The sequence below is a fragment of the Quercus suber genome, unplaced genomic scaffold (genome assembly GCF_002906115.3).
Source record: "Quercus suber isolate HL8 unplaced genomic scaffold, Cork oak 2.0 scaffold_281, whole genome shotgun sequence".
In the NCBI taxonomy this organism is placed as follows: domain Eukaryota; kingdom Viridiplantae; phylum Streptophyta; class Magnoliopsida; order Fagales; family Fagaceae; genus Quercus; species Quercus suber.
In genome coordinates this window covers 347,292-365,647 of record NW_027069737.1, presented here as the reverse complement: position 1 = coordinate 365,647, position 18,356 = coordinate 347,292, and the positions used below count along the sequence as shown (strand labels likewise).

Sequence of the window (18,356 nt, the reverse complement as noted above, 5' to 3'; positions counted from 1 at the left end):
AAGAGAAATTTCACTTTAGTAATTATGCTAAAACTTTGTTATTTGAGATATAAGTGTCGGTGAATGAATTAACTGCTGCAGTTTGTTGCTGTGAAATCCTTTGACTAAATAAAACCATAGTTTTAGTTTTATATATACTAGCCGCGAACCCGCGCGTTGCGCGTGATAATTATTTTTATGGTAGTTTTATTAATTTTTTTTTTACAATTTAAACTAATCTAATAATGAGTAATGTATTTTGTAATTATATTTTTATTTATTATAAGAACAATCATATATGTAATATAGGATCAATCCAAAACACCAAAAAAAAAAAAAAACTAAAAAAAATTAATAAAACTCAACAATGATTAATTGAACCAATATTAGGATAAAATTTTGTTTTTGATAATCCATTAAGGTTACTTTCTTTGTAGAAATTATAATTTCAGCCGCCCAAAACATATTATCAAATAAACAATTATTAGCAAAATCTAAGAATTAAATTTCTATACTTATTATAAAATAATAATAATTAAAATAAAATTGAAAAAGTTAAAATTTGTCACCTATCCAATTACTTTTGTTTGGCTAACCTTTACTTTTCTTTAAATAAATGGCATTATAAAGTATTTCTATTACAACTATTAAGAGTAATTTGTCCACCACAAAGGATTAGAAAATAAACAAAAATTAGTAAAGTCTCAAGTTTAGCATCTAAATTGAGCACTATAAAAAATCATGCTATGTAACAAAATAAATACCAAATTATCCAAATCATGCTATGTAATAGAATAATATTATATTTTTATATGCTATATTTAATTCTTTAGAATGCAATATTTTTTTTTTTTTTTTTTTTTGGTGAGGAAAAACTATGCATAGAATAGAAGAGATAGTGATAAATTTATAGTAAGAGGGTGTGAATAAGAAGAGACAAAAATAAAGGAAGATGAAGAGAAAGAGGAAGAATGATATTAAAGTAGAGGGTAGTGGGGAGATGAAAAGGTAAAGGAGGGAGAAAGAATGAAGAAGTAGTGGGGAGATGAAATGGTAAGAGAGAAAGAAAGGTCGGAGAAGTGTAAATATTAAAAAAATAAATGTTAAAAGCAATTATAGGAAAATTGAAAAAAAAAAAAATCCCCTTTAAGCTAAAAAGGCTCACACAAAACCCTAAAGTTGAACTGAAAAGATTTTGAGTTAGACTTGATAGTGGAACTAAATAAATAAAAAGTGGACTGGATTAATTATACAGATTTATTATAGGGTGATAGTGGAAATAAATAAATAAGTAGTGGGCTGCATTTATAGGGCTGAAATTTGTAAAAACCATTTTAAAATTATCGGAAAATTATATTTTAAAAAAGAAAAGAAAAAAAAGAATGACGTGGCAGCTGATGTGGCGCAACGTGAGAGCAGCAGCATTAAACGCTACGCTTCAGCTTTTAGTAATATATAGATAGATAGGATAACTATGAGTAAATTAAATAGATTATTATAGAAAAGATGACTATGAGCGAGATATATTATTATCAAAAGAATAAAGTATAAGCTGAAAATACCCTAGTACAACACAACTACTACTGCTTGTAATAGAACTCTAATAACATTAGAGAACAAAGTACTCAAATACATTATAGCCTACCAAACTCAATCCAACACTGGGCGAGGGGATTACTCAACAACTCATTTTGAGTTTTGATCAAATACAAAAGCAACAATTAACCAAGGGACTTGGTTTAGGTCTAGTGCATCTAGTGCACTGGATCTGACCAGATGGTGACTCGTGTCCAAAAGTGGATATATGTCATTATCTCAATAGGTCCAATGATCCTTAACCAAGAGAGAACAAAAGAATAATATCCAACACCGGAGTTTACTCACTCAAACAACTCACCAAACACAAAAGCAAGCAAGACTCACTCGTAGCTACCCAATTATGCTACATTCTGTTTCTCAAATAAATAAAAACTACATTCTAAACACTGTAGAAACAACAAAGAGTAGCCTTAAAGTTCAAACCTCAAAACTCTCCCTCGTAAAATTTTGTAGTCATCCCAACCAACAAACTTCCCTCCAATTAGCTTTTTATATTTATATATCAATTAAAATATGTACCAATTAGCTTTAAGTTTTTGGTAGCTTTTTTCATGCGATTTATACCGGAAAGTGATTCTTTAAGAATGTGGGTGCCAGTTGCCTTGGTTTGTAGTAGTTATCATATGGAGCTAATATATAAAGAGATTAGTCAAATATACAACATTCATCTAAAAACTAAATTAATACAGTTCAAGCCTGTTTCCAATAAAAAAGCATTTCACATAATTACGATATATCATTCTTCTTCTTCTTTGCCAACTCTTTTTTTTTTTCCTTCTAGAAAGAAACTTCATCCCCGGGAAATAATAATGAGCTATCTATATTGAACATTATATTACTTTTTCTTTGTCATACCTACATGATAAATAATATTGATAAAAATAATTTCACAACAAAAATGCAACTATAAACTTTATGATAATGAGACTTGTGAGCGAATAATATATTCAAGGAAGGAGAACAACCACTTAAAAGCTACCCACGGTTTAACTAAGATAATACGACTATATATTAAAGAAAATTAAAAATGTGCTACCCTTAATGGTTAGGAAAAGATCTCTAAGGAATTGTATAGATGAATTGCTAATTTAATGGAAACAACTAACCGAAAGTTTAAAAAACTGGTGAGAAAACAATCAATCCACTAAAGAATGCCTATTGAAAAAAAAAAAAAAAAAATCAATTATGCTACATTCTGTTTCTCAAATAAATAAAAACTACATTCTAAACACTGTAGAAACAACAAAGAGTAGCCTTAAAGTTCAAACCTCAAAACTCTCCCTCGTAAAATTTTGTAGTCATCCCAACCAACAAACTTCCCTCCAATTAGCTTTTTATATTTATATATCAATTAAAATATGTACCAATTAGCTTTAAGTTTTTGGTAGCTTTTTTCATGCGATTTATACCGGAAAGTGATTCTTTAAGAATGTGGGTGCCAGTTGCCTTGGTTTGTAGTAGTTATCATATGGAGCTAATATATAAAGAGATTAGTCAAATATACAACATTCATCTAAAAACTAAATTAATACAGTTCAAGCCTGTTTCCAATAAAAAAGCATTTCACATAATTACGATATATCATTCTTCTTCTTCTTTGCCAACTCTTTTTTTTTTTCCTTCTAGAAAGAAACTTCATCCCCGGGAAATAATAATGAGCTATCTATATTGAACATTATATTACTTTTTCTTTGTCATACCTACATGATAAATAATATTGATAAAAATAATTTCACAACAAAAATGCAACTATAAACTTTATGATAATGAGACTTGTGAGCGAATAATATATTCAAGGAAGGAGAACAACCACTTAAAAGCTACCCACGGTTTAACTAAGATAATACGACTATATATTAAAGAAAATTAAAAATGTGCTACCCTTAATGGTTAGGAAAAGATCTCTAAGGAATTGTATAGATGAATTGCTAATTTAATGGAAACAACTAACCGAAAGTTTAAAAAACTGGTGAGAAAACAATCAATCCACTAAAGAATGCCTATTGAAAAAAAAAAAAAAAAAATCATTGGCACCATTTAAATCGCTCAAGAAAATCTTAGTCAAACCCACACCATCAAAATAAAGATTAAAGAATTCCCACAAGATGGGTTTAAAGGTAGCTAGAGGAGCTAGTGTAGGACCGGTCCAAGATGGGTTTAGGGGAAGCTTGAATTTAACGTGGGAGTTTCAATTAATATGGGGAATTAAGATTAAGTTTTAATTATTAATTCCCTTTAATGACAATAAAAGTAACTTAACCATGTTCCTCAAAAAAAAAAAAAAAAGTAACTTAACCAAGCAACATATTTATTATTTATGAAAGAAAAATGCTATGTCTATAATATTTTCACAACAAATTTTATGTGGCAAGTTATTATAGATTGTTATTGGTGGGTTAGAAAAATAATTTTAGTAGTAGGTTTAAATTAAGACCAATAACAACTAACTAACTATACTTTGTTGTGAAAATGTTGTGGACTTTATAAAAAATGTCAAATTAAAAAGATTTTTTTTTTCATGATTTTAAAAACTGGATAGGACAGGCCGATCTGATCAAGAACTGGGTGCCAATATGATCCAGTAAAAATGTCCAAAATCGGGAATCGAAGGCAAATTTGGTTTTGTCCTGGTCCGGTTTTTAAACCCATGCTTTTTTTTTTTTTTTTTGGGGTTTTATGAAAAGAAAATTAACAAAAATTTTGATTGAACAAGGTATCCAGAAAATAAAATTTTAACCGTGAAATGAACTCTTTCTATTTGAAGTAAAATAGAGACATCATGTTCTATTTTGTTAGAATTAATTAAAAATAATCAGACATAAATTATTGTAATTTGTTATTGTAAAAAAAATTGTAATTAACACATTTAGGTATTTCATCTTAATCAAAATTAAGTCTTAAATTACCAAAATAAATCAAACCAACAAGTTCGAAAAGAAAAAAAAAAAGTTTCAAAACACAACAAATACATATATTTGGTTGAAAGTTTTATCAACTTTATTTCCATAAATTTAAGCTCTGATAATAAGAAAAATGTAGAACCCAACTCCACCCACAAAAACCAATTCAAGGTATTGTGTTGTTAAAGTCCGTGGGCTAAAATTTAAAAAGTCTTATTTGAACCTAAACGACAATTCATTCTCGTACGACTAGCACTTTTCACACAAAGACAAGCGGGTTTTGAAAACCTGGTTCCTAATAATTTGCAAAAAGTAAGACAGTAAAAGTAACCTGAAGCCAATTGCAGCCATAGCAATCACCCTGTGTAGCACCATTGGGTTTCCCACTTGTTACCGTAAGTTCTTCTCCATTTTACATTTACTCAATCTTTCTTTGTGTTTTTTCCTTTTTTTAGTTTATTGTTTTTGGTTTGATAATAAAGTTTTTGACTTTAATTTCCTAAAAAAAAAAGTTTTTTACTTTAATTGTGACTCTACTTGTCTAGTATTACCAATACAACATGGATTAGGATTCCAAATTCGAATCAAGTTCGGAAAACATTTTATTTAGTATAGAGTATTATACGACAGGGATTAGGATTCCGAATTCGAACCAAGCTCGGAAAAAATTTATTAGTATTACGTAGTATAAAACTGGGATTCAAACTTACTATATAATTGTACGGCCCCCGCGTCATATCCTACATTGGGCCTTGGGCCCTGGCCTGGGTATATGGCCCATGAGGCCAATTCCTTTATACCCGGCAGCCCACCCCCGGGCCACGCGTACGGCAAGCCCAAGCCTTGCTTCTTCATCGTTTCTCGGCTACACCTTTCCATGGAGTAGATATTTGACTCACGGGAAGACCTGCACTGTACCTACCCGGCCTCGCCCCGGAGAGCCGCCGCTCCCGAGGACTATCGTGGAGGCAGGAACCAAGTTCCAACGCCACCCTCAAAATTTCCCACTCCTACCTGACCACCCACTTACGATCGATAATAGTGGACCGCCGGTCGCACTCGTTGGCAAGTAATTATGACCTCTCCACTAAACTATGGCTCCTGACCACCCACTTACGATCGATAATAGTGGACCGCCGGTCGCACTCGTTGGCAAGTAATTATGACCTCTCCACTAAACTATGGCCTATAAATGCAGGAAGTTTGGAGAAGAAGGGGGTTGGAAAAAAATGGTGCGCAGTATGGAGAGTATAAGAACAGAGTGAGTAAAAATAGAAGGTGACTCAGACCCACGAGGAAAGAAAAGAAAGGGCCTTAGGTCTCAGCGAGAAGAACGACCCAGTGTTGGAAATCCAAACCCACTATACAAGTAAGTTGTGAGCCCAACTTGAGGCCCAGTCAGACGGGTTTCGGTATCGGGTGCGTACAATAATAATCACAACTCATAACCTTTGTCTAATCAATTAACATGGCTTCTTCCTCTTCTTCTCCCATGTTGTCGTTTTTGAAGTGTACCTTCATTGTTTGTATGATTTCTTGGTTCAAAAAACTTTTTACGCTGCCTTTGAGGCTGCCGAAGAAAAAGGAGTCTCCTGCTATTACTTGGGAGTTGGTGTTTGAGATTTTGAGCCGGGCAACTTTGAAAGATATTGGAAGGTGCAGGCTAGTTTCAAAAGACCGGAACTTGCTAACTTATGATACAAGTTTCATGCAAGAACATTCTAAAAAAAGAAAAACGATTTCTGGATTTTTCATTCAGGGTTACACAAGAAAACCCGTTTCCGAGTTTGTTTCCATCAATGCTTTGGATTGTGACTCTAAACTCTCCCTTGACTTCTTGCCTGGTCCAGTACAGATTGAAGCCTCCACTAAACAAGGTATTCTGTTGTGCATGAAGAGTTCTGAAACAAGAAATTTGGGAGTACCTGAGTATTTTGTTTGCAAGCCTAGCACAAAACAATGGCAGCAGATACCAAATCCTAAAACACGGTACAAAACCAGAAGATGTGCAATGGTGGTGCTTAGATCAAATCCATTGCACTATAAAATTGTTCGGTTTTCAGAACCCAAGTTCTCAGGCATCAGAGACAACTCATGCTATTCTCTTTGGTGTGAGATTTTTGACTCGGCAACATGGTCATGGAAAAAATTAGAAGATACGGTAAGGTTTCCTGAGTACGAGTTCTTGAGACTTGAGCCTGCTGTGTCTGTTTGTGGTTCGTTTTATTGGCTTATGACTAACAACCAGGTATTCGCGTTTCATGAAGATACGGAAAGTTGGACCATATTTGATATCCCTAAAAGTTTGTGCAAGAGAAATTATTTTAGTTACATGAAACTTGTAGAGTACCAAGGGAACCTTGGGATGGTTTGCAAGGGTATTGATTTTATACAACTTTGGGTGATGGAGACAAAAACAATAAAATGGAGTGAGAGAAAAACAGTGAGCACTGGAGTGGAGGAATGGAGCACTTGTCCCACAGCCTTCTACAGTACTGACATTGCAGTCATGAAGGGCTGTTACAGTGTAATATTCTGCAACTTTAAACAGTGCAGTTCGAACGTGTTCAACATGCAGAGCTATCCAATAGAAATCCATCCGTTAGAAGTTTTCCCCTTTCAATCTGACTTAGAACCTGTTAGTTTGAAGATTAATGGTCGGAAGGAATATTTATCTATAGTTCTTTGTTGGATTCTCTTGTTTAGTATTAATTTTATTTTGTTGTTTCTTTTTTAGATGAGGAAATTTTTTATAAATCTATCGATGTGGTGGATATTTTTAATGTTCTTTGTTTCAGTTTAAATTTGGATTTTAATTATCATTCATATTTGTAGAACTTTTTTTTTTTTTGGGTGGTTTTGTCACGTTTGCTTATCTATATCAATCCTTGTTCAAAAAACGTTGTTAAAAGGCCTCAATGCCATCGAGCCAATCTACTATCTCCAGGTGGTAGACTTGCCTTGCTCAAATCTGTGCAGCCTTGCCTGTAGTTGGATAGTGCAATCTAGCAAGTTCCTGATATTTGCGTAGCAATTTTTAATAAGTAAGGGAATTTTATTGATCAAAAAACAGAATTCCCAGGTATACCGGCGGTGTACTTGAGAAGCAGTACATCTATCTCTCAAATTACAATGCTATAACATATCTAATAAATTAGAGATATTTGCAATTATAGTTTCTGACTTAGTCAAATTTTTTATTTGGATTATTCAATGGATACTGTAAAGGGAGCATTGAGGGACGCTAATAACAACAAATTGAAATTAAAAAGTACAATTTCTTTTTAGTCACTAATGCACTTGTCAAGACATGAGATTCATCGCTTATAGCGTAGCAAGAAGTCACCCTAAAGAAACTGATGTAATGGCACAGTAAATTAAACTTTCAGAATTATGATTCTTGGTGGTACTGTTCATGTAAATTCTTCTATTCATACAATTTTTTCTGAAAACTTCAAATGAAAAGAAATAAAGACATAGATGCCATTTTCATTTGGTTTGTTGATGGTCATTGTATTCTTAAAATATTCAATTCTGATTAACTTCTGATGTTGCATGTTGTAAATAGCGATAAAATAATTTTCTGGCAGTGGCCTTTTCCTTTGTGAAAACATGGATTATTGATCTGTCTTTGGCTACCGTTTTATTACTAGAGGGATAAACATTTTGCTTCATTATCATAAAGTATAGTTTTCATTTGTGTTTCATCATCTTGGGTTGAATTTGTTGGCCTGTGGGTATCCTTTATGTTTTTTCCTCATTGGTTCTTCTAGAAGACATATTCAGGGAGTTCAAGGTTTTCAGCATGGCATGTAAACCAACTTTAGATGCAAAATTTTCACATCAAAGTTGAATAGCATGCTATTCCTGGAAAATGCCTGGAAAATAATCCATGTTTTCCCTGGAAAATGCCCTTTGGTCTATGAATTAAAATTATATTACTAAAAAAGAAATTGTAACATATAATCAGAGAAATGTCTAACCACTAAAAAGTTATATAATCATTTCAAGTCTTTGGGATGTCCAACCATGCTGTTATTGTCCAATTGAAGTGTTGCTTTTTCATTATTCATTAGTTCCCTTCGATTATCTCTTGGCCTTATCATAGGGAGTATTACTTTCTTGGTGTGGCTTCCTTGCTTTGTATGTTAATAATGAGTAACATCAAGCTATAGAGCATGTATCAACATCGGCATAACAAGTCAAAGATTTACTCATTCTGATGAAGATGTTTAAATATTTTCTTCATCTTAATGCCGTTCTGTCTTTGCTTCTCCTTGTAGATGGAGCTGTGATGCATTCATGGTTTGACATTCATCAGCTTCCAGTGACAGCTGTAAGTTATGCTTCCCTCTTTCTTTCTTTTGGTTTAAATGGTAAGTTACACGCATACACTGTGAGTCTTGACTCTTGAACCTACAAGCTACAACCCCACCTTCCACCATACTCTTACGAGGGAAGGTGGTGTTATTTAGCTAGAGCTCATTAGCTTGTTTTTTACTGCTTAAATCTCTCTTTGATTTCAGTTTGCACGATGATATATGCATTAGAAATCAGTAAGTCTAAGTACACAAAGAATTTCACATATGTTGAGGTGGCAGTTTCTGATTGGTGTGCAATAAAGTGATGATAGTGGTAGTCCTGTGTGGGAATAATGTTGCACCAATTATAATTTTCCAACGCAGCAAGTTGTGAAAAAAACTTGTGAAATTAATTATGTCTATAGCATTGTTGATATCAAATTGAATTGAACCCAATGACTTTTTTGTTTTTTTTTTTTTTTATTTTTATTTTTTTTTGGTTTTGTTGGAAACAAGAGGCTCCTGATAAGGGATTTACTGGTAATTCTTGTATGAAGTAGAATTCTGTTCAATGGGTTACTATTTATGCTGTGATAGTAGAATGGTAATTGACTACTTTAATATGCAAAACCTCGTTTATGATGGCTTTACTTATAAGTTCATCTGTTGCTAATGCTTGATGATTGGCATCAGTCAAATTGACTTGGCACTTATTTATGCATGATCAAGTGGAACAAGGTCTTAATAGGAGTAGAGCCCAGCTAACTTAAAGTGGTTCAGTAAACCTTCTGTTAGAGGTGCCACAATCTTCTGATACAGTACTGTTAACTTCAGAAAAATATTAAATAATGTCTTTAGAGTTTCTGAAGGTCATACCATTGATGTTTGATTGCATTGTTGGCCTTTACTAGCATCAATCTGACTCTGAACCAAATAGATCGCCCCACTAGTGCAAACATACTTCTCCACTTGAATCTTTTATGGATTATCAGTTATTAGAATTTTTCAGTTGCTCTTGCTATAGTTGAAGTGATGCAGCAAGGCTTAAGGAATCTCCAGGAGAGGATTGTGAATTGCTTTGGTACAATACTAGTTGATATGTTAATTTGTTGCATTTATTGAAGACTATTTTGCTGACATGAATTAGAATTCTCGAAAAGATGAAAGTGGTGTGCTTAAAGCAGTTCAGAACGTGCTTGCAATGATAGATAAAGAAAAAGCTGCCGGCACAGATCCGAATAATGTCTTTGTGTGTGGATTCAGTCATGGAGGTCTCCCTCTTCTCATTGCCACCCTCCTCCTCCACACAAAAACACACACCCCCACCCCCCCACCCCCCGCGGCGGCCCCCCATCCCGTAAAAGAAAACATAAATAAATAATTAAATAAATGCACAGAGCAAAATACTTTACATAATTGATTTTAGTTAGTGCTTATAATATGCAAATTTAAAAAACTCTTTTGCAGGTGCCTTGACATTGGCAAATGTTCTTCTGTACCCAAAAACTCTAGGAGGAGGTGCAGTATTCACTGGATGATTTCCTTTTAGTTCGTCTATAGTAGAAAAAATTTCACCAAACGCAAAGAGGGAACTTTTCTTCAAAAAACACTGTGATGTGGTTTTAGACTCTTTTCTTTATATTTTTTTTAGTATCTTTTTGACTTGCCATTTGGATGCATATTAAACAAAGATCTTAGCAGACATTTTTTAGATAGGTTCTCAATCATATCATTGAGGGATGTAGAACAATGGGATGGTGGCTGAGGCATAACGCATTTGAAAGAAAATAGGAAATAAAAGGATAGGATAGGAAACCCAAGGCTTCACTATGTAGGGGCATGGAATCACCACCAAGCCAAAGAAATTTTCATCAGAAGATTACCATTCCAAACACAATTTCTCAAACCATGCCTAGAGCCTCCTTTTATTAAGCTTTAGGGATTACATTAAGGCACAATTACATCCCATAAAATCCTCAATGAATTAAAGCCTAAATTCAAAATTCAAAGCGAAATTAAGTTCAAAAAAATTGTCTGCTAACATTAAGTTCATCGAAAATAATAAATTCTGAAATAAAAAATTGATTTTGCTCCTTGCATCAGAGGTGTAATACATTTGGTTCAATACTCACTTTGTCCTCCCCAGGGGGCCGGAGGGGTGGTGGTTGGCGGGGAATGGGTTAGAGTAGCAGTGTAGGATTTCTAACCATAAAAAAAATAATAATAATAAATAAATAAATAAAACCCTCATTCTGTCTTCCATCTTGACATATTCATCTCCTAGTTTAGTTATGGATTGTTGTGCATTTTCTTTATAATCAAATGTAATCTTATTATTTGTAATGAGAATAATTGCTCATCTACAAGTTTCTCTAGTGCATCAACTATGGTGTGGTGGCATAGATTTTAATTTGGTGATAGGTTGCAGCTAAATAGTGCTGGATTGCTTGAAACTCATTCACTAAAGCAACTTGTATGCATTGGCACTAACAACTTTGTAGACAGAGTTCAATGCCTGATGTTTGCAAGAGTTTACTTAGGTCTGAGGATCTACATGGCACCCTACTAGGACATTCCAGTCCAAGTAGCAGATCTTAGTAGAATCACCCAACTGTATTTGCTAATTCTTCTCACTGTTATAGATAATCCCCTTTTTTAATATTCTTGGTGTTTTATGTGTACCAGTAGGCCCATCTATTTATATTGGATTCAACTAGTCATATCTGCCACTAGGCCCCACTGCCATTGACGCATATCTGGATCATTTGGAAACTAAAACTTTGAGTTAGAAGGCTGTAAGACAAATTTGTATTAATTCTATATTTAGATTTGCATGTAACTCTTCAATTTACTTGTGTTTTTGGTTATGAATCTGAATGTATGTACAGACATCTATTTTGTGGTCCCAATGAATGGCTGACAGAATTGTATTGTTTGAAGCTGGACAAGCTGGTCCTTACTTCACAATTCACATATTATGATGAACCTAAATCTAAAAGCTATTTTAAATTACTTTTGTTTAAGGCAAATTCAGACTGCTGAAATTGATGGTGGAGAAAAACAGAAGATGCTATTTAACCGAGACATTAGTTTGTCATTAAATTAAGTGGCACTAAAATAAATGTCCAAGGAAGTGTTATGGAAATTGACTTGATTCGCAGAGGTTATCTTCCAAAGAAGAAGAAAGGGATTAAGAACACAGCCTAGGGAGAAAGTAGAGGAATTTGCATCAATGTTAAAAGTACCAATATGTACTAAAATGATTGCCTAGTATTTATACTAGGATTCTTCTAAGTCTAGTTTCAAGAAAAGCTCAAAATTTGGTTCTCTAATCAATTAACCATTTGTACAACAATTTGTAAATTGACTTGTCTAATTATCTTGCACTTGGTTCTTGATCCTAGTTTTAGTTTTTTTTTTTTTTTTTTTTTTTTTTTGGATGGAAAGAAAATTTTTATTGAACAAAGAAACAAAAAAACAAACAAAGGCTAGCTTAGCCTTTCCTTCCTAATTACAAAAGCAAAACAAGGAGGACAGCTACCCTAATCAAACGAACCAAAAAAATTACAAGCTAGATACCACTTAGCTACAAAGTGAGCTGCCAAACAACAAACACATTAGAATAAGATACAAGAAGAGACTACATGTTCGCAAGGATAGAAGCAATTCTACAAGGCGGCGGCATCATCAGCTCATAAATAGCATCCTGTCAAATATTAGTTATATGAATGATTATCCATACAGGTATTCTTCACTATTGGGCTGGTCTTGATTGGTCTTGTTGCAGTTTTGAGCTCATTATAGAAGTTACATATATTGTATGTGTTAGAGCCCCTTTGGTATAATTTATTTCTATTAGTATATTTTGTTTAAAAATAAAGCTAAGCAGAGATATTATTCTACCTAAAAAAAAAACTAAGGATTTAAAAAGCTAAAATTTCTCCTTTTTAGGATGAAAAAAAGTTAAACACAACGCTATACTATACTATATAATAAAATTTTGGCTTAAAAGCCGTGGTTATGACAAGTGGCTACTTTTACTAATTAGTAAATTAATTATATATTTTTTGTTATGATATATTTACTCAATTAAGGGATAATATTTAACAAGTGTCTAATTTAAGTAAAATTTTATCATTAAAATTTTAACAAATTTAGATTCTCTTCAAAATAAAAGTGTATTATAAATTCCACACAACACAATAATTTAAAACAAAGTTAAATTCTATTCAAAGTAAAAGTCTATTATACAAAATTCTAAACTAAATCCCACGCAATCCACACTTTTGTTTTTGGCTTTTTTACTGAAGTGGCTCTTATTAAATTAATATTTATTAGGATGTTATACTAAAAAGCTCTTGATTAAGGGATAAGATTTAACAATAATTTAATTTAGATAAAGCTTTATCATCTAAATTTTAGAAATTTAAAATTCTACTCCAACTAAAAGTTTTTTATCAAAATTTTTAGTACTTATATATTTAGCTATGACTTTTCAATATAATCTCTCTTAACCAATAAGCCATCCCTATAATTAAATCTCATACAATATACCCTATATTGTTTTTTTTTTTTTTTTTTCAAAATGAAATTTATGCTTATTTTTTAATCTAATAAATTAATTTTACTTATTGTTCTTTGTTTCCGAACTTGTGTTCAAGATATTATGCAAAAGAAAGTTTACTATAAAGAAGCAAAATAATGGACACCTATTTAAATTATTGATTCTCTTATGTAAGTTTTTATTTATTTTTTTTTATATTCTCAAATTTTGAACTTATTTGTGTATATTTCAAATTTTAGTTTTGGTTATGTATTTAATTTGTGAATGTGTTGATTTTTTCAATTAGACTATCACTAAGAAAAAATTGGTATTGAGGAATTATTTTGTTTATTATTGTTTATGCTAACTAAGGGATAAATTAAACTCATTCTATATCTCATATTAAGAAATTAACATAAAGCAAAAAGAGAATTTCAAAATATTAAAATAGATAAATATTGATCAAATCTAAATTCTAAACCATTAGAATTTAAAGTAATTTTTATTATTAAAATTATTTAATTATTTTATAATTTATTATTACTATTTATTTTTAATAGTTTAATTTTATTTATTTTAAAATTTTTGAGCTTATATATGAATTTTCGTCGATCCTTACGTCGCAAGGAAATAATACTAGGAATATATATTATGAGGACAATTTTTGCCTCAAGACCAAGTATTGCACTTTGCACTTTGTAATCATTTTTAAGTCTCACATTAGAAGAATTGTCTTCCTCTTTCTACATTAACCAAGCTAGTGGTACTCTAACTCCATTGGCTCATGCCTTATAAGGTAGAAAGAGGAAGGCAATTCTTCCAATGTGGGACTCTTAAGCCAAAAATGATTACAAAGTGCAACACTTGATCTTGAAGCAAAAATTGTCCACACAATAAACCAAGCTAGTGGTATTCTAACTCCATTGGCTCATGTCTTATAAGGTAGAAAGATGAAGGCAATTTTTCCAATGTGGGACTCTTAAGCCAAAAATAATTAAAAAGTGCAACACTTGGTCTTAAGGCAAAAATTATCCCTATATATATATATATATATATATATATATATATATAATAAATGCACGTATTAGGTTCTCTTCACGTAGACCTGGCTAGCTAACTCTATCATTTGTACCTAGAGAGGGAATCGTCCTTTGAGCGGTGATTATATCAAGTAATTAGTGCAAGCTTGTACATCATAATAACCTTTCATGTGCATGAGACAGCAATTATTAGCTGCCAAGTGGCACATGATAATCAAATTAAAACTGTTAAATTTTTTAGCAGAGAAAAAAAAATGATAATCAAATTAAAACTGTTAAATTTTTTAGCAGAGAAAAAAAAAAAAAATATATATATATATATATAAAGACTAGCAATTCATAATAAACAAATCATCCAAATTAGCACTCGAAGAAATGGCAATTACATCATTTTCGTATGCAAAGGATTTGTGATGATTGTGTAATTTTATTGGTTCTCATGTCCTCTTAAAATAAGGAACTTAATATCTATCTATATAAATGAGTATTTTTGTGCATTTTTAGTAACAACTATTTAATAGAATAATAATCATGCAATTTGTTTAAATAATTTAATAAATCATGCTTTTAAAATACTTGTGGATGGTTTTATAACCAACATGTAATCCTTCTTTAATTTAGATTGGAGGAAAGCATATGTACATATGAATATACCCTTCTCAAGTAGTCTTGGGACCCTAGACCAAAGTCTTTTTGTCCAAATGGTAAGTCCTATTTTCTATTTCATTAGGAGGGAATGGGGCTTATCCTATGAGATAAACCAAGGGATTTGACTCATCCAAAAATCCAAGCAACAACCTTAAACATATTATAAGTGAAAAGAGTTGACTTAGCATGCTCAATTATTTATCTACTTTTATTTTTTAAAGTTTTTTTTAACATAAGAGATTTGAATTTCATCTGCAGTTATTATTTCTTTGTCTAACCCTCTCTGATTAATTACTTTAATATCTAACATCCCAAGCCCCTCATGTTGTCAACCATTTATCAACTTTTCATGATTTTAAAACTTTCAAATGTTATATGCCTTTGAGTTTGTGTGAATGAGAGAGAAAGATAGAGGGAGAGAAGATAGCCTTAATTTGATTAATTGGCTTACACTTCAATCTCTAACCCACCAGGCATATTGGGTAAATCCTTTTCTTTTCCTTTTTTTTTTAAATTTAGAAAGGAGATAAGTTGATGTCATTTATATCAAACTTGATTGCAATTTCACATCTCTATTTGTTTTGCCAACTCTTTCTTCTTCCTTCACTCTCTTTGTTTGGACAAATTTCAAGTATCTTTTTTTCTTTATTCATTTAATCAAATGTCCAAAACTTAAATTAATTATTATTATTGTTATTTGGATTTAATTTAATATCCCAATCCATAATCAAAAGGTCCAATCTTTTTCTTTTTCTTTTTAATCCAGAGAAGGTTATGTCAAACATGTAAATTTCATATTCTCTTTTAGCCAAATTACAATTTTAGTCCCAACACATTTTGTTTTTGTTTCAATTTTGTTCTTGAACAATTAAAATTAAAAAAAAAAAATGTTTCACAACTTTTAAAATCAAGTCAATTTTAATTTTTATCAATACAAATTGATTAGATTTTAAAAATTAAAAATAAAATTGACAGAAAACTAAAATCACCCATTGTTGATTCGAGTATTATGAGTCTGTTTGGATACTGTTTATTATTGAAAACAGAAAACTTATTACTGAAAGTATTGTAGCAGAATAATTTTTAAATGTGTAAATAATATCGTGAGACTCAATTTTAACTTAATATTTGCTAAAATTCGTACTTATAAGTCTTGTGAATATTGCATAAAATCCAGCCAAAAAAAATGCAGACACACAAAACGCTGAGTCTGCCCCTGCCCAAACTCACACTGTAGTTTGAAAATTTCGTTTTTGAGGCCAGATTGTGCTTTCAAAGGAACAAGTCAAAAAAAACAAAACCAGTAGAGGTGCATCTCTGGCTTATGGCACCTAATACAAGCCAAGCTTGACTATCATATCAAATCCCGACCACCAATCCCCTCTTTCACCAACCCAAACGTATAAAGAGGGTCAGTGAAGTACTAATACTTATTTCCAAATAAGACAAAACAAAAAATGTTATAATAAATCAAGAGAAAGTTTAGGGTTGAAAAAACGTAATGGGTTCATGTATGAGATTCATGCATAAGTGATTAGTTACTGTCTACTGTCCAGCATTTTAATAAGTAGAAATTTTATGTTTATAACTTTTTGTAACATTTTCGCAACAAATTTTAAGTTATAGATTGTTATTGACTGTTACGAGTAAAAAAAAAATTAAATTATTAATTCAAATTAAAATATATAACAACTTACTATGTATGAATTTGTTGTGAAAATTTTCGATAAATTATGATAAATAGTGCGGTAAAAAAAACTCATAAATTAAATACCAATAGATTTAAAGGCATCAAAATTTTCACAATTGTCAATTTAGCAAATTGTAATTGATAATTGGGAAAGGTTTTACGGAAAATAACAAAAAAATCAAAAAAGTTATTCTATTTTTCTCTTTTTTTATAATTAAAAAAATAATTTATTAATAGATGCTCTATTAGATTTTATTTTTTTTTAATTTTAATCTAAGACCTAAAGAGCAGTTAAAAAAAAGGAAAAAGAAAAAGAAAAAAGAAAAAATGGGGTACATGCACAAGCATTGATTAGTACTCACAAATCTCAAATTGGGAGGCCTAGAGAAAGCAAGAGTGAACTCTATTTTTTTGCTAAAAAGAGTGAAAGACCCTACCCTATCAGCTATCAAAGAAGGTTGGTCCCATTTTCATCACTTGCAATAATATTCACTCACTCTGAGACTGTACCATCTGCCACTATGTCCCTGCGTCACACGTGAACTTTCCTCTCCTTACACGTCACCAACTTCGATGCTCTCGCTCTCTCTCTCACCCAAAAAAATAAATAAATATAACCTTAAAAAAACCTCATCAAACTTTCAAAGTCCAAAACCTAATAGCTCTCTCTTTCTCTCTCGGTCATCTCTTTCTTTTTGGTCTTTGTTTCTCTCTGTCTGAAAAACCTAGCAAAGCACTTTTGAGTTTTGAGTTTTGTCCAATATATTTTTTTTTTTTGACCATGAAGAAACTGTATCGCAGAGGCACAGTTCATCCGTCACCACCAATCACATCCGACCACCTGTCCTTCCTTCCCGCCACCATACTAACCTTAACGGTGGCTCTTTCGCCTGAAGACCGTGAAGTCCTCGCTTATCTTCTCTCTTCCTCTTGCTCCAACTACTCCTCCGTCACCGTTAACTGTAACGGCTCACCTCAACAGCAACAGCAACAGCGTAACAGGGTTGTTGCTAAACGTGGCAGTTTGAGCTCCGATCACCCGCCGCAGTTCAACTGTAACTGTTTCCGTTGCTACACGAGTTACTGGGTCAGATGGGACGAGTCGCCGAATCGCCAAGTGATTCACGAAATCATCGACGCGTTCGAGGCCGAGTTGGCTCAGAGCAAGAGCGGCAAAGGGAATAGGAAGGAGAGGAGGAATAGTAAGAGAGGGTGTAATAGTGGGTCGAGCGAGTTGAAGCGGTTGGAATCGAGTTCGGGCAAGAACGAGTTGAGCGAGTCGGAATCGGTGGGTGCTCATCATGAGGGTGGTGGTAATAATAATGGTGGGGAAGGTTTTGTTGGGGGTGGTGGAGGTGATGGAGAGGAAGGGTTGGATAAAGGGTCTGTGAGAAAGCTTGTGAGTTTTATTGGGGAGAGGATTTGGGGTGTTTGGAATCAATGAATCTGAGAGAGAAAATGAAGGAAATTGAAGGAAAAGAAAATTAAGAGGTGGGTTTAGTTCCTTTTTTCCCTTTTTTTTTGGGTCTTTTTGTATATTACCCTTACAATGTAAAAATGGGTTGGTGTAATTTTGAATCAACAAGAGTTGGTTTATTATTATTTTTCTCCTTTGAATTATAACTTTATAAGACACCAATATTGGTGTTCCTGTTA

At 32.3% G+C, this 18,356-nt stretch overlaps 2 protein-coding genes across 2 annotated transcripts; both read left to right on the top strand.

The window, feature by feature from the left end:
* Positions 1-5,946: 5,946 nt before the first annotated feature.
* On the top strand, positions 5,947-6,883 carry LOC136071036 (F-box protein At5g41720-like). Its single transcript, XM_065781857.1, has 2 exons — positions 5,947-6,726; positions 6,824-6,883. The coding sequence occupies exons 1-2, from the start codon at positions 5,947-5,949 to the stop codon at positions 6,881-6,883; spliced, it is 840 nt and encodes a 279-aa protein (XP_065637929.1).
* A 10,444-nt stretch (positions 6,884-17,327) lies between these two features.
* On the top strand, positions 17,328-18,356 carry LOC112007426 (uncharacterized). Its single transcript, XM_024039771.2, has one exon. It carries the CDS (start codon positions 17,482-17,484, stop codon positions 18,142-18,144), a length of 663 nt encoding a protein of 220 aa, XP_023895539.1. The 5' UTR covers positions 17,328-17,481; the 3' UTR covers positions 18,145-18,356.

Excerpts from the sequence above, each read along its gene's own strand:
- LOC112007426 (XM_024039771.2), top strand. The coding sequence starts at position 17,482 with ATGAAGAAACTGTATCGCAGAGGCACAGTTCATCCGTCACCACCAATC.
- LOC136071036 (XM_065781857.1), top strand. The coding sequence starts at position 5,947 with ATGGCTTCTTCCTCTTCTTCTCCCATGTTGTCGTTTTTGAAGTGTACC. Across the intron at positions 6,727-6,823 it reads GGCTTATGACTAACAACCAG|AGTACCAAGGGAACCTTGGG; the intron begins GTATTCGCGTTT and ends TGAAACTTGTAG.